Source organism: Suillus subaureus, assembly GCF_016647635.1.
Source record: "Suillus subaureus strain MN1 chromosome Unknown BJ212scaffold_19, whole genome shotgun sequence".
Classification (NCBI taxonomy): Eukaryota; Fungi; Basidiomycota; class Agaricomycetes; order Boletales; family Suillaceae; genus Suillus; species Suillus subaureus.
The window spans coordinates 41,845-60,431 of NW_024538575.1; the positions used below are offsets into that span (position 1 = coordinate 41,845).

Consider the following 18,587-nt stretch of genomic DNA (forward strand, 5'->3'; position numbering starts at 1 on the left):
TTCTCAATCGACGGTTGTTCGAGTCTCAAGTCTGCGTCCAGGAGCGAGGGCTCCATTTTGATCAAGCTTACACATCTGTCTTCATCCATGTCGCATGTTGAATCCCAAATTGTATAACATTTTAGATCACATAACAATAAATATTGTGCGAAATGCGCACGACACTCAAACAGGTCCTATTCTGACCCAGGTGTGGTCAAAACCTTGAAATCAACTGATCAGTGGTAAACTCATGGATCTTGCAAAAATCGGTGCACGTCTATTTCCGCTCCCTGATTCCACTCTTCCCCCTCCGTTCACCTTGCGTTGATTTCTCCCTTTCCCTCGCTTCCCTGATCATCTCCCCTTCCTGCCTCCACTCTTTGCGTTCAAATGCATCCCATTGTTCACGAGCATCGATCCAACGTTCTTGCACATCCCCTACGCTACCTGCCATCTGGCCCGCAGCAGATGAGAACAGTGAAAAGGTGTTGGGCCTCGTCGATGCAGGAACGGACGCAGTTTCAAGTGTCCCCTCTGGTGCCGGGGCGTCGTGTGGTGGCACGAAAATGTATCCTGTGGCTCGATCGATAGCGCGTGTCAGGTGGAGCATCGAGGCTTTATCCTGCACAAACGAGTAATTCAATATTCGGATCACATAAGAAATCCCATCGCTATACCTCAACTGCTAGTGTTTCGAATCCCACAAGACTGTAGTCCTCGATTACAGAGCATAATGCCATATTGAGAGCATTGTACCGCGGTGATGAAGTATTCAGTGCGTTCTCCAAATAGGAAAGATCCTGAACCTCCGTGTAAAAATCGAGATTGAAGTCTACGAGAAAGATGAGTGACTCCGATGTGTTGCATGGTCACCAACACGCACCCAGGTCTCCATATTGAACTATCAGATCAACCTTTGACAAAACATTGACGTGCGGCAGTTCCAACTGTAGCATAGTCCGGAGGGACAGGAGAAGTACGGAAACATATTTCGCGGCATCGGTCACATAGTGCGCATCACAGAGATGAACGGCAGCTAACTAGCGTTGTTCAGAGAATCCCAACGACAGAACCAACATCATAGAACGTACCCTGAACCCAATCTTTGTCAATCGTTGCACTATGTGTTTTAATGCCTCGTGATTAGTGCTAAGCTCAACCTGACCAGGTATGTCGAACAACACATATGCGTTGGATCCCAGCTCTTTCAGCCGTGCCTCAAGCCAATCGAAGTTGGCATTTAGGTACTCCATGCAGTAAAGCATGCCTCCATTTGGGCCAAGACCGTGTTCGTCCATGACATCCTGGAGGGTGATTAAAGAAGCAATGTCAATCGCACATGGATAAGGGATGTTGTCATTAGCTGGGTCGAGGTTTACAATGGAAATCGGGCGATTCAAAGCAGTGAATAGCTGATGCTTGCCATAGCAGTACGTCGATTTACCACTTCCTGGCGCACCACACACCACTTCACCAAATGGCATAGCAGGAAAGATGAAAGCGAAGCTGGAAAGGGACCACGTGATGCGATTGGCTTAAGGGGCCGTCTGGCATTATTAATGCTAAAACTTGTCTTCAATTCTAAAATTTTGAATGGTAACGCTCATGAAGGTGCTGAAGCGCCCGGCTCTATGTTTTAAGCCCATCTGACTCATCGAAACTCCGATCAGTGTAGGTTCCAAAGTTCAAGCTACTATGTGGAGTAGTTTGCTTCAAAAATGCTCACTTGCGACATTCTTGACTGTCATAATGCGCCAGTCAGATGCAGCATTGCTATGGGTTGCTGTCACCGTCGGCTTTGTTCAAAACACCAAAGTCCTCCTTTTCACGATTGCCCCAAAAGCGAAGATGTTGGTCCAAGCCACTCTTTCATTTACCTGCTCAATTAATGAATCTTAGGACTGGGACGCGTTTTGCAAAGCCTTCGTGAAGACAGAAACTGGTGAACTCGTGGCGCTTCAACAGCGCATCAGACACATTCAGCTAGCAAACGTTGCATCATCTCTTCGCAATAATATTCCGTGCACCATTCCAGCTCTCGTCGCAGCCACAGCCAACCGCTGTAAGCTTTCGAAGATGATGGGGGGGATGAATGTTCATCTTGACATCTTATTTGACGATCATGTCGTCTGGCTTGCTCGTATTCAACGAACAACCGCAGTCACGCCTCCCCCAGTTGTGCAAAACCACATTTTGCTCAGTGAATTTGCGACATTGAAGTATCTTAACTGCATTGGAGTGCCAACTCCTGCCGTTCACGGATATGGCCTAACAGTCGATTCAAACGGCGTCGACGTCAACTATATCCTGATGGATAAGTTGCAAGCTTTCCCACTTGAGTGGTACGATTTAGGTCCCGACCAACGTCGTCGGGTACTCCATCAACTAGCCAATATCTTCATCACACTCGATCGTCATTCGTTCCGACAAACCGGTTCTATTATTCAGCCGCATGCGTCTATTGGTGCTTTCGCGGATCGCGTGATATTTGAACCGAATTATTACCAGAAACTTAACCTACTGGGCCCGTTTACCAGCCTTCGTCAACATCTAGATCACACGATTAACTGTAACCTTCGCCTCATCGAATATTCTGAGTGGGCTGTCGATGATCCTGTAACATCCTACCTCATATATCGCACTCTGCTGGATGCCTATCCCCGCATCCTTCCGGCCGAATCAATGGACAATGAAATCTTTTGTCTGCGCCATCAAGATGATAAGGGCGACCACATACTCGTCAATGACCAACTTGATATCATTGGCATCATCGATTGGGAATGGTCCAAAGTTGTTGCGAAGTCATTCGCGTTTGCTGCGCCTCTAATGCTATTGCCACTCGCATTTGATGAAGGCAGCAACCTGCTGTCCCAGGATGAAGAGGAACTCGCAAGGATATTCGACTCACTTGGTAGGCCAGATATGGCGTTGTGTGTCCGTCATGGACGTGCCTATCACCGAATTTCATTCATCCTTGACAATGGCGATCGTCCCGAGGCGTGCAAGCCACATATGAAGGGACTTTTTCAGTTGTTGGGAAACGATTGTTGGGAATGGGAGACATGGCGTTCTGATGCTCTGCGGATGTATCAATCTGAGCATACTCTTCAGGTTTTACTGGACAACGAAGTCATGCACTAGCTCTTCCACCCGATCCCGTCTTACGTTGTAATCCTACCCGCTATGTCACGGTGTTGTAACGGACTTTATCGTGAAGTGGCACTTAATAACTACCAGTCGGTACTGTGATTGGCGTAAGTTCACCTTCTATTTGATCTTTCCACTTGCAATGATCGTTTCACTGGGTCTGTTTGATAGACGGGCCCCCTGTGGCGCCGCATAACCCTCAGATTTGCAAGATATGGAATCGCCTGTCTCATTCCAGCTTCACCAGCTTCGGGAAACTCGTCAGGTTAGCCGGCTCTCGGGCGCTTACATCTAGTACACCAAATTTCATCGAGTGAAAACGTACCAGGGGAAATACTATTGGTGCATCTCCTTCGCCGCAACCAATCCTTGGGAATGCCTACCAACCACTGGCGGTTTTGAATACATGACATTGAGTGGATTATTTCAGAATCGAATACGTCATACATCCGCCGGCACTTCTAACACTCCCATGTCCTTTAAAGTGTTGTATATCGTGTGCAAGCGGTCTCTAGAACGCGGGACATCAACGCGAAGAACATTGTTCCAACTCAGCTTCTGGTCAGGGCGTCGTTCACTGGGCGCTAGATAACTTGGGTCCTTTTCTGACAGACGGTGCATAGTCTGATTGACGTCGCCACGACGTATCGTAGTACCACTCCAATACGGACCTGCAGCATGACGGTTATGGTATGTAGTCCAGATATATAGATGTACTAATTACCTGTGGCTGCGATGGCCAAGACGGAATTCATGTCTGTGTCTTGCAAGAAGAGGTATCCAGCTTGTTCAATCAAATCGTTCTTGGCTTCGGCAAGCGGCCCAAAAATCCGCGATTCCTGTTCCTCCCCTGTCAGACTCCTGCTCGGAAATCTTTTCACTTCTACGAGAAGGCCGACGCTCGCCGCAGTAATCCTCCATCCTCCATAACGATCCCTCTGCAGTGGCTGAGCCACTGCGGTCAGATTGAGGATCGCGAAATCCACAAGGACACCGGCATTTTTTTCCGGGACGGTTGATGCGAAAGAGATATCGCCCACTCCAATCTCGAGGTCTCCGTCGTCCTCGTCCTCGTCCTTGATAATACGACTTCCTCGGGCTTCCTGCTCTCCCTCAGGTACTACTACTATCTCTTCCGGATCATCGCCATCATTTTCATCCTCACGATCGTCATCTCTAGGCACAAACCAAAGAGGGAATTGAGGTGCAACAATTAAGTTTGGGATGTTTACCACCAGATCTGAGAGCGTCTGGTCCCACAATGGGTACTAGAAAAATTCGATGTTGCGGGGGTTATGTGTGCGAGAGAACGCAAGCGAAGTCTCCAAGATTGCTTTGTATCGCATCACCATATTATTGCGACGCCCAGGGAGAATCCAGGGGGGCATAGCGAATCAGTAGTGCGTGGCTCGAGTTCGGAATGACTTGGACGTCGACTGGCAATATGTTATATATATATGTAGTACAGACTTCGATTTCTTGTGGAGAAAAATGAGGGTGTGTCTCTTCGACTTGCGGCGGTGTTATTGTACATCGTTTTCAGCGATGAATAATAACTAAAATGGTTATGATCCTTCGCTCCGAGTCGCGGTTGCTCAAATATTTTCGTACGGTCATGAGTCACGACAAATCATGATGTGGTGATTGATTCCAAGGGCCAAGTGAGAGGGAAAAAAGATCGGTCTTTGATTTGATGGGCAAATGAGGATGACAAAAATGGGGGTGATCGTGGAAGTGTTGTAATACCATTGTTCACCACTTGCCACAGCCCACCGCGAGGTTACAGCACGTGCCTTGTCACATGACGTCCTATATATATACAAGGTAAGTCTTGTTCGATGTTCAGCATCATCGCTGCTAATCATCGCAAAATCAAAGTAAGTGCATACAGTGTGTCAGAACCATCTCTGTGTTCTAATGTTATACTTCTTCAAACTTCAAAGCATCGTAATCATGGTCAAATACTATGGATATCTGGTGGCAGATGAGTGGTTGTACCAGCGAGCCGTTGAGTTGGGTCATCCGCGCCCCAAGACGTACGATGACTCAATAGACACCATTATCCTGGCTTCGAGGGATGTTAGGACAGAAACGGGCGTTTACACCTACACCAAATTCCGTCAAGTGAAAACTCTCAAGGGGAAAATCTTCTGGTGCATTGCCTTCGCTGCGAGCGATCCTTGGGACGGCTTACCAACCAGCGCGCCCCCCGAGGAAAGATACAAACCTTTGAAGGAGGCTCTGCAGAAGAAGGGACCGCCTCGCTGGTTCCGAGCTTCTTGAATCAAATCGTCGGTGACCTATGCAAATCGTCGGTAGAAACGTTGGTGCTTATTTTGCCTGTCGAAACCATACAGTTGTCTCGTTACATGAATTGCCCCACATACCCGTCCGTGCGTTCGAATCCCGAGTTGTGGTAGCGTACCTTCTCGCCGCTATTCATGTATTGGTTTGAGGAAAGGAGATCCCTGGGTCCTCCATTACTAGTAGCTCCCCCTCCCCCTCTTGTTGCACTAGATTAATCATTTGGTCGGTGACCCTATGTTGGATATACGTCGTTGTTATGTCAATTAAGGAGCATTGCAAATGAGTACTGTACTGAATAGTCACATTGTACGTATTATTCAATGAGTAGGAACGTTTAAACTTCTCAGTAGTGTTTTCAGGTTGGTCTCAAGGTTGTTTTCATTGAAGACGGTCCACCGTGCGCGATGCGCGTGACCGGTTGACCTACAGCATTTCTAGCGATGGATAACAAGGGTAAATTTTTATCCTTTGCGTTGCTCGTTCATAGAACAACAGATGATATTTGATCCGAAGAGAGGAAACAAAAGAACAGTTGGATCAAGTTGACTCGATTGACAAAAGAAGAGAACAGCATGTGGGTGGATGCCACGCGGTGATAGTCGCAGTACTTGTTGTATCAAAGTATTGTTCACCAGTTGCGGTGACCGCGACCGCGTTGTCTTTGTACACACCTGGAAGCACGTGCCTTGTCACATGACGTCCTATGTACACAGCCTTGACGCGATTTGCAGGCTCGTTCAAACCCCAACATTTTCGACACCACCGTTAAACATCGCGAATTCGAGGTAAGCGCACGCAGTTATTATCTTAACCGTCTCTGTATTCTAATACTTCTTCAAGTATTGTCATGGGAAAATCCACTTGGAGGGGAATGGTCATTCCAACGATGCGTTGATCCGAATTCCGCGCCCCAAGACGTACGACGACGCAATGCAGATCACTTTACTGGCTTCGAGGCATGTCAGGACAGAGACGGGTGTTTACACCTACACCAAACTCCGTTGAGTGAAAACGCTTCAGGAGAAGCGCTATTGGTGTATTGCTTTCGCTGCGACTGATCCTTGGGAACGCTTGCCAACCAGTGCACCGCTGGAGGAAAAATATAAAGCTTTGAAGGAGGCTCTGCAAACGGACGGACCGCCACGCTAGTTCCGAGGTACTCGAAACAAACGTCAGTTACATGCACTCTGTTAATGGAAGCAACTAGCGTTTATTTCTCATCTGGAAACTTTACATTTCGTCGTGTCGCATGGACTGCCACATATTGTCCAAGCCCTGGAATAATGGGACTCGGTGGCACATTGGCACATGCAATTTCGTTCGGAGGGAGATCCCATAATGCCGACGATCCTCTATTCCTCTCCATTTTTTGCACCAGATCAATCCTTTGGTCGGTGACCGTATGTCGGATAGATCTCATTCTGATGAGAAACGTTGAGGAGCATTGCAAATGGTGAGAGTGATACATCCGAGTTGGTATATCTTGTACTGTAACATTGAGACTCTACCCACCGCTTGCATTGACTCAAATCTGATACCATATTCAAGTTATCATATGCGATCGGGGATGAACTACCTAAAGTTGTGCTTCGAACTGATCCAGATTACCTGCCAAGATCACGGCTATACCCTAGGACTGATACCACGACGGTTTCAGTTCGCAGTCCCTTGTGATTGCTGAGATCTGACCATTGGGGGTTGACCTAGATAAGAGTCCTAGCGCTGCACACAATGTGTGATTAGAACAAAAGAAACCTCAATCCATTCGTACTTCTATTCATCTCTAATCATGGCTCCGGTTCACCAGCAATAGAGCAGCATTAAACATCCAATCACTGGATATCGCTTAAAAATCTGAAATAATTATAATCACGTTGGCCTAGCGCATTACGACGGTTCTTCATCGCCAGGCATCCCGGGCATGAAAACCACGAGGCTTTAATTGGCGCGCAGCGATCGCATACCCTGACCCCACAGCTTTCGCATGTCCCGGTGAGTTTGGCAAACGTTTCTACTGCCCCGTCATCTGCGTCATCTGCATCCTCAAAGTCATCCGCATCCGACGCTTCTTCAACGCAGTCATAGCAGAGGGTAACACGTAAGCACCGTTTGCATTGGTCGATATAGGTGCAAGAGGTGCAAAACGGCCTGTCACAGCGCGGGCAGCGGATAAAGATGCGACTGTCGTGCTCCGCGCAGATATCGCATGCCCATACTTTCTGACACATACACGTGGTACCACCACTGGTACATTCTGGGCAGATCACATTGCCATTTGACCAACATCCGTTTCCTCGGCATTTCCGCCATCCCGGCTGCTTGCATTGACTGCAGGAACCGCCCTTGGGAGGGTGGACGCTAGTTGATTGGGAGCAGGTAGTCATCGCACGCAGAAACTGTTCAATGGAGGATGCGCGAGAAACTGAGGGTGTGGTAGCGGGATGCCCAATACACGAGTTTATATCCGTGGCACAGCACCAAGATTTGCACCCAGGACATTTTTCTAGCTCCCTCTTGGACCCCTGCTCTTCAAGGCACGGAAAACATAGTGTATTGTCTTTATGCTTAATGCACTGTGCGAGTGGGGGTTCGGAAGATCCATGGCAACCGAGCGATCGGCAGGATGCAACCTGACAGCTTTTGCATTGGTCAAGACCGGAGAAGCATAAAGGGCATCCACTAAGTTGTTTAACACCAACAACCTCCTGCTGTGAAACACGTCGACGGTATTTCTAAAGCACTCAATTTGCATCATGATAATGGATGAACAATCAACACTTGCCTCCGCTTGCATCTGTTGCCATATCCTACCGCCAAAACTGCAGTCCGAAGCTGGTTTCCACTTGATAGCGGACCTTCTGAGGACGAACTCACGGACGAACTCAGAGATATCCATCAGAACCGGCGTAAGCTCTCCAGGGAGCGAAACGCACACGTTCTCTACCTTGTCTTCGATCTGCATGTCACGTAACACAACATCAAAGCGTGTATCAGTCTGTGTGCAAAGGCGCAGATGTATGACGAGGTTTGATATGTCAGGAGGACCCGCATTTTCTTGCGAGACTGTGTATTCGAGGGTTGCGATGTGTTTTACTTCATCAGTTGCGGAACTCGGTTCGTTTGATGGATCCAACATATGATAGACACCTTTCATAATCCAGTATATGTTCATGCGCATTGGATGATTGTGAACATTCTTGTCTCGCGAATTGGTTGCCGGGTCGTTCGGCGAAAATATTGTCCAGGCAGGCATGCAGAGCAGATATCGATGGATAAGAGTTGGATAAGATCAAGTGGACGTGCCAGTGAAATGGACATGAACATGCCACGTTGAGGGTGCATTTTGTCCTTTCCCGGGCCCGGAAATGAGGGTGCGTCTTACTTCACCGTGGCTGCCGAGAAATGCATAAATCCGTCTCTGACTAGTACGACTCGTGAGGCAGACGTCTCAGATCTGAGAACACAACTACTTCCAACGCCGTATCAAGTCAATCAAAGGTCTCGGATGCATAGATATCGACGAACGCTGGGGCGCTTGTTATCATCTCTTCGGGCAGCTCTATTCAAACTCGAAGGAATCTTGATTCTCAGTGCTCACCGAACTTGGGCCACCACTCAACAAATATTGCCGCAGGGTGGTGATGCCAATGTCTAATCTAGGCTTCGAGCCGTATCCTTGAAACAACACGAGCTCCACAAGTGGATGTCACCTGAAGCTTTATCAAGCGCAGACAGGTAACTGGCCTCTAGACTCTCACAGATCAGTCAGCGCTGATAAAGCAACTGCGATTGCGTCAGATTTCTCACATATTTCGCACGTATAGATATCCCGGTCAGTCCGACTCGAGATCATTTAGTCATGCGCTTGTTCGACCCAAGTATAAGTATCTCAGCTGTACATCCAAACTCCCACCTGGACGACTAGCGCATAACATCCATCACATGGCTCAAGAACAGATCACCCTTTACACTGCGAAGGTACTGCATAACTGCAGCATGCTATGAGGCCGTATACTGACATTTACCCATGCACATAGGTATGCCCCTACGCTCAAAGGGTATGTCCTCATCAGCCTTGATAACTGTGCTTGTTGTGATGATTCAACCAATCCAGACTGAAATTGCCCTCGCCGAGGCTGGTGCCCCATTCAAAAGATACGAGATCGATCTGGGGAATAAGCCAGAGTGGTACGCCCCAAAGGTGAACCGTGCCAGCAAGGTGTGTGCCCCACTCTCCATTGCAATATGACCGCATGTTGAAGTGGATTCATGGCAGGTGCCGGCTATCGCTTATGGTGGTCCCGACGTTGCCCCAGAAAATCCTTCTCCCGAGTCTACCAAATTGGCGGAGTCGCTGATCCTTGTTGAATTCATCGGCGATTTGTACCCGTCTTCCAATATCCTGCCTGCGGACCCTGTGCTACGTGCCAAGGCCCGTTTCTTCGTTGAGATCGTGTCCACTAAATTCAGTCCCAATTTCATGAAGTTTGCATCCGGCAACCCGGAAGGCACACATGCCGCTCTCCTTACTGGCGTGGATGCCATTCAGGACATTTTACCCGACGGGGCGAAATACGCTGTTGGCGACCAGTACACCATTGCAGACATTGCATTCGCGCCGTTCTGGGCAAGGTTGAACTTGTTGGTGCAGAAGGGAATTGGTGCCTACAAAGATGAGGAGGGGAAGAGCTTCTTGAAGGCTCTGGAGGACCCCAAGTATGCGAAATTTAACGGTTATGTGCAAAGAATCCTAGCAAGGCAGAGCTTCAAATCCACATTCCACGAGGTGCGTCCGCTACTCTGCCGATAATTGCTGCTATCATAACAACTGGTCAATAGGACGTCGTGCAAGAGATTTTCACGAGAAGGTTCGGCTTGGCTAAATAAACATAAGAGGATATTAACATATGCAACATCACGGTTTTGTACCATTAACCATCATTTAACTGTTTAAGATTGTTGTTCTACAGAGTGGCCGATAGGTCAAAATGATGTCGTGTGGGTCCTTCAGTCACGATAAACAAAACGGCTGAGTGTTCTTTTGCTGCAGGAATCTTTGTAGAGTTGTCGTGCCTCCGAGTTGTACATCATTGAACCCAACTGACTAAGTGAGCACCCGGCCTAGGCCTGAACTAAGCAGGGAATTCGTTTCACTGGTCACTGTCATGCGTGCATGTCTATCTCTTATGGATAGATCCTACTGGACATATTCACAGCTATCCATGAAGACCGTGGACGAGTCACCAAATATTGCTGCTCTTGCGAGAACCTGCGGGACATTTAAGGAGCCTGTGCTTGATACGCTTTGGAAACGCATTGATATTTCTACACCGCGCCTTACCTAAAGGCGCTGGGAAGAGAAACATTTGGACCACATGATATGGAACGCTCCAAATTTTGCATGTAAACGCTTCACAATTCGTGGAAGATTGTTGGTCAATATTCACAACATATGCACTCCTTGTTCATTTCCTCTGAGCTAGACGTCGTGCAAAGTGCTCACTTTGGCACCGAAGTTCGCTCACACTATTATTTTCGATCCGTCATAGTGTGGAACACTGGGGCACCACCTATGGATGCTCATTCCGTATTGGTGGTATTTCGTCGTTCCTGTCGCATGCAATTGCTGTAAAGCTAGAGTAAGTAGTGGGGCCCGTGAGGCCCGTAATGAAACGTACTTGCGAGGATGGTCATTGTACAAGTCCTGAAGGAGCCGATCTCGACACCAAATGCTTGATGATTCTTTGTCGAGCTCATCTTCCAGCAGAGTTCGTGTAAGCAGGACTAGTTTTTGTGAAAAAAAGAGAAAAAGAGCGTCTTGACTGTTGACATTGATACTCTTGATTTTTGAGACTCAGACGGCAATAGTTACTGGTCGACACAGCCACTTGGTCACGTGATCAGCTGCTTACTCAACACAAACTGGAAATTTAGGTCTGCTCGTCTTCAGCGTCAACGGCGACGATAGTCGATTGTTGTTCGTGATTTTCTCAACCTCTTCCAACCCTGACCAAATTCATCTAATGTCTGGGAGACCAGGAGGCAAACCAGATCTTTCTGGCTACAACTATGGTGCTATTTCATCCCTTGTCTTGACCGCTGACAGGTCTGCTCTTCCCAGGAGAGACAGAGAGCCCGATGGCGCCCCTACTTCTCTCGCGGGGCGGATTGACCCTCGTGAGATGGGCTCACGCGTTCAGCGTCAAGCCCCAAAAGATGTGGAGAAGAAGAAGAAAAAAGCAGGAGACGCGGGCAAGCAGGAAGCTCCAGAAAAGGTCGTGAAACGACGTGCAGAAGCTGGTTTCGGGTACACGGATATTATTGATGCGACACAAGACGTCGAAGGACTTTCATACCGCCCCCGTACTGCCGAAACCCGTGAGGTTTATGAAGTCATGCTATCCACGGTACACCAGGTGCTAGGCGACCAAGCACAGGACATTGTTCGCAGCGCAACCGACGCCGTCCTTGAAACACTCAAGAACGAGTCCATGAAGGACTTTGACAAGAAAAAAGAGATTCAGGAGGTGCTGGGCCCCGTTTCCAACGACGTGTTTTCTCAGCTCGTGGCCCGAGCGCAAAAAATTACCGACTATGGTGCCGAGGATGAGACGATGGCGGACCCAGATATGGAGCGCAAGGACGCCGAAATTGACGACGAAGTTGGAGTTGCAGTCGTATTCGATGACGAAGAACAGGAAGAAGAAGACGAGGAAGGCTATGAAATTCGGGACGGTTCAGACGAGGAGGGTGACGAAGAGGAGGACGAAGTAGATGAAACCACACCAGGGGCTGAGGAAGCAGGTGACGAGGAACTTGTCATCGGTGGTTCGTCAACCCGTGGAGCTGGAAAGGCTAAAACAGATAAAGACATCGTCTCGCCGCACGCAATCGATGGCTTCTGGGTGCAACGTCAAATATCGGAAGTTTACCCGGATCCAGTCACTGCAGCGGACAAGGCAGCGTCTGTCCTCTCTATCCTCGGCTCGGAATCAGGTCTGCGCGATTGCGAGAACCAGCTGATGGAGCTGTTCGAGTTCCAGAGCTTCCACGTGATCACCAAGTTCCTCAAAAACCGGGATGTGGTAGTATGGTGCACGAAGCTCATGCGGAGCGACGCAGACGAGCGGATCAATATCGAAGTTGCTATGCGAGAGAAGGGTGTTGGTTGGATCTTGCGAGAGCTTGCTGGAGACCGCCAGGCCAAGAAGGTGCAGGATGATGCCATGGATGTGGACGAGAAAAAGTTAGCGGTGCCAAAGACAGCAACTCTTGCACCAGGCTCGACAGTGCAACCAAAGCGCACGGTCGACCTAGAGAGCATGGCATTCAGTCAGGGGGGCATCTGATGTCCAACAAGAAGTGCAAGCTTCCTGAAGGCTCATTCAAGCGGGCACGCAAGGGATATGAGGAGATTCATGTCCCTGCACCCCAGAAAAAGCAAGGCGGCGAGGAAGAGCTTGTACCTGTTACTGCACTGCCGGAGTGGGCAAGAAAGGCATTCACTGTGCCCAAGCTCAATCGAGTTCAGAGCAAGCTTTACCCAATTGCCTTCGGGACGGATGAGCCCCTCTTACTCTGTGCGCCTACTGGCGCTGGTAAGGTAAGCGGTAATCTGTTACATTTTTCATCTTTCAGACACTAAGTCGACCTTGCAGACCAACGTCGCCATGCTCACTATCCTCAACGAGCTGTCAAAATATCGTGACGAGGCTACAGGTGAATTTGCCCTCGACGATTTCAAAATTGTCTATATCGCGCCCATGAAGGCTCTTGTCCAAGAAATGGTTGGAAACTTCAACGCGCGGCTGAACGTTTTCGGAATCAAGGTTGGCGAGCTCACGGGAGACTCTCAAATGACGAAACAGCAAATCTCGGAGACCCAGATAATTGTCACCACACCTGAGAAGTGGGACGTCATCACGCGCAAGAGTACCGACACGAGTTATACAAACCTCGTTCGGCTCATGATTATTGATGAAATTCACCTGCTACATGACGAGCGTGGACCCGTGCTTGAGAGTGTTGTGGCACGCACGATACGGAGGATGGAGCAAACAGGAGAGTACGTTCGTCTGGTCGGTCTCTCAGCTACGCTTCCAAACTACCAAGATGTTGCGACATTCCTTCGCGTGGACGAATCGAGAGGCCTATTCTATTTCGATGCCTCGTACCGTCCATGTGCGCTTCAGCAGCAGTTCATTGGTGTCACAGAGAAGAAGGCTATCAAGCGTTTCCAGGTCATGAATGAGGTTTGTTACGAGAAGGTGCTTGACCAAGCGGGCAAGAATCAGACCCTTGTCTTCGTGCACTCCCGCAAGGAGACCGCCAAGACCGCCAAGTTCATCCGCGACATGGCCATGGAGAAGGAGACGATCACGCAGTTTGTTCGTCCCGACTCAGCGACGCGTGAGATCCTCACGGAGGAAGCAGGCAATGTCAAAGATGGCAATCTGCGCGATCTCTTGCCGTTTGGGTTCGCTATTCACCACGCCGGTATGACTAGAGAGGACAGGAATCTTGTCGAGGAGCTTTTCGCAGATGGTGCAGTCCAGGTGCTTGTCTGCACAGCAACGCTCGCATGGGGTGTCAACCTCCCGGCACACACCGTCATCATTAAGGGCACGCAGATTTATAACCCCGAGAAAGGCCGCTGGGTTGAACTCTCCTCCCAGGATGTGTTGCAGATGCTTGGTCGTGCTGGTCGCCCGCAATATGATACGTACGGCGAGGGCGTCATTATTACGAACCACTCCGAGCTGCAGTACTACCTCAGCTTGCTGAACCAGCAGCTGCCAATCGAATCTCAGTTCGTGTCGAAGCTTGCAGACAACTTGAACGCAGAAATTGTTCTTGGAACTGTTCGCAACCGTGACGAGGCTGTCCAGTGGTTGGGGTACACTTATCTGTAAGCTCACTTGTTCACACAGCAGTAAAAGCACTGACGTTTCCTACAGCTATGTTCGCATGTTGAAGTCCCCAGGACTGTATGGTGTTGGCATTGATTACCAGGAGGACGACAATGGTCTTATCCAGAAACGCGCCTGACATTGCCCATTCTGCCGCCGTTCTGCTGGAAAAATGTCATCTTATCAAGTACGAACGCGCATCTGGTCGTTTCCAGAGCACCGAGCTTGGTCGTATTGCGTCTCACTACTATGTTACATACAATTCGATGGCTACATACAACCAGCATCTGAGACCAACCATGTCGACATTGGAACTATTCCGGGTGTTTGCGCTCTCAAACGAGTTCAAACTTCTGCCGGTATGTCGCTTTTTTGTCTGTAATGCGAGGCTCAACATTCATATTCATTTTGGTAGGTACGTCAAGAAGAGAAGCTTGAACTTGGTAAATTGTTAGAACGTGTGCCTATTCCAGTGAAGGAAGGTGTCGATGAACCCGCAGCAAAGATCAACGTCCTTCTACAAGCATATATATCGCAGCTTAAACTTGACGGTAGGTGACGACTCGGCCGTCTATCATATTGTGCTGACCGGATAATTAGGTTTTGCTCTTGTGGCCGATATGGTCTTTGTTCAGCAATCTGCCGGCCGGTATGTGCTGTTTTAAGTTAGTTTACCTAAGCTCACTGATCTTACAGTATTCTTCGTGCTATGTTTGAAATTTGCTTGAAGCGAGGGTGGGCAGTACCAGCGCGTGCATGTCTCGACCTATGTAAGATGGTTGAGCGACGAATGTTGGTGGTTTTTGATAAAGTCGTTAATTATCAACTGATTGTTTGGTCTTCAGGTGGGGCTCCATGACACCGCTTCGCCAATTCAAGGGTGTCCCACAGGAGGTCATCCGAAAAGCGGAGGGCAAACAATTCGTAAGTTTACATCAATTCAAGTGAGGCACGTGCTAAGATATTCTTCATCAGCCATGGTATCGCTACTTCGATCTCGATCCTCCTGAAATTGGTGAGCTTATTGGCATCCCAAACGCCGGAAGGCTCGTGCATCGTTTGGTGCACAGCTTCCCCAAGCTGCAGCTGCAAGCGCAAGTGCAGCCCATCACCCGCTCCCTTCTTCGTATCGACTTGTCCATTGTCCCTGACTTCCGATGGGACGAGAAGACCCACGGAACAGCTGAGACATTCCTCATCATGGTTGAAGACGTCGATGGAGAGATTGTTCTTTTTCACGACTCATTTGTCTTACGCCAACGTTATGCAGAGGATGAACACAACGTCACCATCACGGTTCCGATGTTTGAGCCCGTCCCCCCGAACTACTACATATCTGTTGTCTCCGACCGATGGTTGCACGCCGAGACCCGACTACCCATATCCTTCAAACACTTGATTCTCCCAGAGAAGTTCCCACCTCCCACTCCTCTTCTCGAACTTCAGCCACTCCCGCTGTCCGCTCTACACAACAAGGAATTCGAGAGCATCTACTCGTCCACCATTCAAACATTCAACAAGATCCAGACGCAGGTCTTCCAAGCTCTCTACACATCTGATGAGAATGTCTTTATTGGCGCGCCTACTGGAAGCGGCAAGACTATATGTGCCGAATTTGCTCTGCTCCGCCTTTGGAGCAAACGCGAGCAGCCCAGGGCGGTCTGTATTGAGCCCTACCAGGAGATGGTCGACCAACGTGTTGCAGAGTGGCGTCGGAAGTTCAGCAGCCTGCAGGGCGGCAAAGAGATAGTCAGCCTCACAGGAGACACCAGCGCTGATCTCCGACTTCTTGAGAAGGGGGATGTTATTGTTTGCACCCCATCCCAGGTTAGTTTCTTCAATCATGTTGTAAATCTCTCACTAAACCGATATATCTAGTGGGATATCCTGTCTCGAAGATGGCGACAGCGCAAGAATGTGCAGAACATCGGTCTATTGATTGCTGATGAAATCCAACTTGTAGGTGGAGAAGTCGGTCCGACGTACGAAGTGGTGATATCTAGGACCCGCTATGTTTCTGCGCAAACGGAGGTTAAGACTCGCATCGTCGCCTGTGGTGTCTCGCTCGCTAATGCTAGAGATCTCGGTGAATGGATGGGTGCACCATCGCACGCGATTTTCAACTTCTCACCTAGGTATATTTTGCAGTTCGTAATTAACATTCAGTCGACTAAATGATATTTTGTAGCTCGAGGCCACTGGACATGGATATACATCTCCAAAGCTTTACTATCCCTCATTTCCCTTCGCTGATGATTGCCATGTCTAAGCCTGCCTATCTTGCTATCGTTGAACACTCACCTACCAAACCTGTCATCATATTCGTTCCATCAAGACGCCAGTGCCGGCTGACGGTTGACGACTTGTTGATCCACTGCGGAGCAGATAGCAACCCCGATCGCTTCTTGAATATCGAAGAAGCTGACTTGCAGCCCCATCTCGACCACATCAGCGACAAAGGTCTTGTCGAATGCTTGAAACATGGCATTGGGTATTATCACGAGGCGCTTGATAAGCAAGACAAGCGCATTATTGAACGCTTATTCCAGTCTGGAGCAATCCAGGTTTTGGTGGCATCTAAGGTGTGTAATCCACGACCCTTCTACTGATCAACAACTGAGCGCGTGTAGGACACTGCATGGAGTCTACCCGTCGCAAGCTACATGGTGATCATAATGGGCGTGCAATACTACGAGGGCAAAGAGCATCGATATGTCGACTACCCAGTCATGGACGTCCTACAAATGATAGGTCGTGCTTGTAGGCCAGTGGAAGACGATCGCAGCCGATGTGTTCTCATGTGCCAGCAGACGCGCAAGGACTTCTACAAGAAGTTCCTTGCAGAGGGTCTGCCCATCGAGTCTCACCTGCCTACCCATCTGCTACACGACTATTTCCTCGCCGAGATCGCTGTCAAGACGATTGAAAACAAGCAAGATGCAATGGATATCCTGACATGGACATACTTCTACCGCCGAATGACCCAAAACCCCAACTACTACAATCTTCACAATGTCAGCCATCAGCATTTGTCAGATCACCTTTCGGAACTCGTGGAGAACACCTTGCAAGAACTGGTTAACTCAAAGTGCATTTCGATAGAAGATGAAATGGACGTTTCGGCACTGAACCTCGGAATGATAGCGGCGTACTATAATATCTCATACGTCACTGTGGAAGTGTACACCCTGTCGCTGAAAGAGCGGACGAAACTCAAAGGTCTTCTGGAAGTTGTTGCCTCTTCTGCAGAGTTCGAGTCAATTCCTATCAGGCGTCACGAAGACATCATTCTCCGCCGCATCTACGATCGTGTTCCTGTCAAGCTCGACCGTGCAGACTTCGAAGCTCCCCACTTCAAGACATTCCTTCTACTCCAGGCTCATTTCTCTCGTATCCAGCTGCCACCAGACTTGGCGGCAGACCAAGTTTTAGTTCTGGAGAAGGTTTTGAACCTGTTATCAGCATGTGTGGATGTCATGTCCTCGAACGCATGGCTGAATGCACTAGGAGCGATGGATTTGTCACAGATGTGTGTACAGGCGATGTGGGAGACCGATTCGCCTCTCAAGCAAATCCCCCACTTTGAACCAGAGGCATGTCTATCAATGTTCTTGGCACTCTTCGCTACTGATTAAATTTCAAAAACAGACTATCAAACGTTGCAAGGATGCCGGCATTGAGTCTGTCTACGACGTTATGGAGATGGAAGATGACAAACGCAACGAGCTTTTGCAAATGGATGGGCGTCAAATGTAAGTTCCATTGTATATATACATTTCAACTGTATCTAATAACACGTTTAGGCGCGATGTAGCGACATTTGTCAATTCATACCCGACCCTCGACGTGTCCTTCAAGCTTGAAAAGGGAGAATATACTGCTGGTGCACCCATCACCATGCAGGTTACTCTTGCCCGTGATACAGATGAAGAAGATCCTGATGACCAGACTGTTGTCGCACCTTTCTATCCCACGGAAAAGATAGCAAACTGGTGGCTTGTGGTTGGGGAGCCGAGCACAAAACAGCTGCTATCAATCAAGCGCGTCACCGTCACCAAGAATCTCTCGGTGAAATTGGAGTTCACGCTACCGAAAGGCAACCACGCCTTGAAACTCTATGTCATTTGCGATGCATACATTGGCGCAGATCATGACCTAAGTTTGGATCCCATTGATGTTGCGGAGGGTGAGGACAGCGACAGCGACGATGAGAGTGGAGATGAGATGGAGGAGTAGTTTGTA

At 48.9% G+C, this 18,587-nt stretch overlaps 8 protein-coding genes across 8 annotated transcripts; 5 read left to right on the forward strand and 3 right to left on the reverse strand.

The window, feature by feature from the left end:
- Window positions 1–259: 259 nt before the first annotated feature.
- Window positions 260–1,466, reverse strand: BJ212DRAFT_1273426 (cytoplasmic protein; the record flags this gene model as incomplete). The annotated part of the gene is made up of 4 exons (XM_041331084.1): window positions 260–604; window positions 660–814; window positions 866–1,022; window positions 1,074–1,466. The coding sequence occupies 4 exons, from the start codon at window positions 1,464–1,466 to the stop codon at window positions 260–262; spliced, it is 1,050 nt and encodes a 349-aa protein (XP_041192141.1).
- A 97-nt stretch (window positions 1,467–1,563) lies between these two features.
- BJ212DRAFT_249923 (uncharacterized protein) lies at window positions 1,564–3,227 on the forward strand. The gene is made up of 3 exons (XM_041342739.1): window positions 1,564–1,593; window positions 1,653–1,832; window positions 1,882–3,227. The coding sequence occupies exons 2-3, from the start codon at window positions 1,701–1,703 to the stop codon at window positions 3,121–3,123; spliced, it is 1,374 nt and encodes a 457-aa protein (XP_041192142.1). The 5' UTR covers window positions 1,564–1,593; window positions 1,653–1,700; the 3' UTR covers window positions 3,124–3,227.
- Window positions 3,228–3,570: 343 nt separating this feature from the next.
- Window positions 3,571–4,517, reverse strand: BJ212DRAFT_1481545 (uncharacterized protein; the record flags this gene model as incomplete). The annotated part of the gene is made up of 3 exons (XM_041340275.1): window positions 3,571–3,800; window positions 3,854–4,397; window positions 4,479–4,517. The coding sequence occupies 3 exons, from the start codon at window positions 4,515–4,517 to the stop codon at window positions 3,571–3,573; spliced, it is 813 nt and encodes a 270-aa protein (XP_041192143.1).
- A 420-nt stretch (window positions 4,518–4,937) lies between these two features.
- Window positions 4,938–5,523, forward strand: BJ212DRAFT_249968 (uncharacterized protein). Its single transcript, XM_041342740.1, has 4 exons — window positions 4,938–5,006; window positions 5,073–5,136; window positions 5,197–5,420; window positions 5,487–5,523. Exons 2-3 carry the CDS (start codon window positions 5,083–5,085, stop codon window positions 5,410–5,412), a joined length of 270 nt encoding a protein of 89 aa, XP_041192144.1. The 5' UTR covers window positions 4,938–5,006; window positions 5,073–5,082; the 3' UTR covers window positions 5,413–5,420; window positions 5,487–5,523.
- A 1,557-nt stretch (window positions 5,524–7,080) lies between these two features.
- On the reverse strand, window positions 7,081–8,427 carry BJ212DRAFT_250116 (uncharacterized protein). The gene is made up of 3 exons (XM_041342742.1): window positions 8,370–8,427; window positions 8,219–8,317; window positions 7,081–8,168 (listed from the first exon to the last, which is right to left on the reverse strand). Exons 2-3 carry the CDS (start codon window positions 8,228–8,230, stop codon window positions 7,269–7,271), a joined length of 912 nt encoding a protein of 303 aa, XP_041192145.1. The 5' UTR covers window positions 8,231–8,317; window positions 8,370–8,427; the 3' UTR covers window positions 7,081–7,268.
- Window positions 8,428–9,002: 575 nt separating this feature from the next.
- BJ212DRAFT_250090 (glutathione S-transferase C-terminal-like protein) lies at window positions 9,003–10,602 on the forward strand. The gene is made up of 5 exons (XM_041342741.1): window positions 9,003–9,171; window positions 9,235–9,414; window positions 9,474–9,494; window positions 9,551–9,655; window positions 9,713–10,602. The coding sequence occupies exons 2-5, from the start codon at window positions 9,379–9,381 to the stop codon at window positions 10,244–10,246; spliced, it is 696 nt and encodes a 231-aa protein (XP_041192146.1). The 5' UTR covers window positions 9,003–9,171; window positions 9,235–9,378; the 3' UTR covers window positions 10,247–10,602.
- A 780-nt stretch (window positions 10,603–11,382) lies between these two features.
- On the forward strand, window positions 11,383–14,706 carry BJ212DRAFT_1358802 (P-loop containing nucleoside triphosphate hydrolase protein). Its single transcript, XM_041335826.1, has 5 exons — window positions 11,383–12,743; window positions 12,770–13,039; window positions 13,095–13,345; window positions 13,370–14,348; window positions 14,394–14,706. Exons 1-4 carry the CDS (start codon window positions 11,460–11,462, stop codon window positions 14,346–14,348), a joined length of 2,784 nt encoding a protein of 927 aa, XP_041192147.1. The 5' UTR covers window positions 11,383–11,459; the 3' UTR covers window positions 14,394–14,706.
- Window positions 14,645–18,581, forward strand: BJ212DRAFT_1481550 (Sec63 Brl domain-containing protein; the record flags this gene model as incomplete). Its single annotated transcript, XM_041340276.1, has 12 exons — window positions 14,645–14,704; window positions 14,761–14,896; window positions 14,946–14,994; window positions 15,042–15,137; window positions 15,191–15,269; window positions 15,321–16,172; window positions 16,224–16,480; window positions 16,534–16,927; window positions 16,976–17,874; window positions 17,937–17,952; window positions 17,994–18,097; window positions 18,149–18,581. The coding sequence occupies 12 exons, from the start codon at window positions 14,645–14,647 to the stop codon at window positions 18,579–18,581; spliced, it is 3,375 nt and encodes a 1,124-aa protein (XP_041192148.1).
- Between the last annotated feature and the right edge of the window lie 6 nt (window positions 18,582–18,587).

What these genes read in the sequence shown, in the direction of transcription:
- BJ212DRAFT_249923 (XM_041342739.1), top strand. Translation starts at nt 1,701, where the DNA reads ATGCTCACTTGCGACATTCTTGACTGTCATAATGCGCCAGTCAGATGC. An exon ending in ATTGCCCCAAAAGCGAAGAT is followed by an intron (nt 1,833 to 1,881) that starts GTTGGTCCAAGC and finishes AATGAATCTTAG; the next exon opens with GACTGGGACGCGTTTTGCAA.
- BJ212DRAFT_249968 (XM_041342740.1), top strand. Translation starts at nt 5,083, where the DNA reads ATGGTCAAATACTATGGATATCTGGTGGCAGATGAGTGGTTGTACCAG. An exon ending in AGTGGTTGTACCAGCGAGCC is followed by an intron (nt 5,137 to 5,196) that starts GTTGAGTTGGGT and finishes ACCATTATCCTG; the next exon opens with GCTTCGAGGGATGTTAGGAC.
- BJ212DRAFT_250090 (XM_041342741.1), top strand. Translation starts at nt 9,379, where the DNA reads ATGGCTCAAGAACAGATCACCCTTTACACTGCGAAG. An exon ending in TATGCCCCTACGCTCAAAGG is followed by an intron (nt 9,495 to 9,550) that starts GTATGTCCTCAT and finishes CAACCAATCCAG; the next exon opens with ACTGAAATTGCCCTCGCCGA. An exon ending in AGGTGAACCGTGCCAGCAAG is followed by an intron (nt 9,656 to 9,712) that starts GTGTGTGCCCCA and finishes GATTCATGGCAG; the next exon opens with GTGCCGGCTATCGCTTATGG.
- BJ212DRAFT_1358802 (XM_041335826.1), top strand. Translation starts at nt 11,460, where the DNA reads ATGTCTGGGAGACCAGGAGGCAAACCAGATCTTTCTGGCTACAACTAT. An exon ending in CAGTGCAACCAAAGCGCACG is followed by an intron (nt 12,744 to 12,769) that starts GTCGACCTAGAG and finishes CATGGCATTCAG; the next exon opens with TCAGGGGGGCATCTGATGTC. An exon ending in CGCCTACTGGCGCTGGTAAG is followed by an intron (nt 13,040 to 13,094) that starts GTAAGCGGTAAT and finishes TCGACCTTGCAG; the next exon opens with ACCAACGTCGCCATGCTCAC.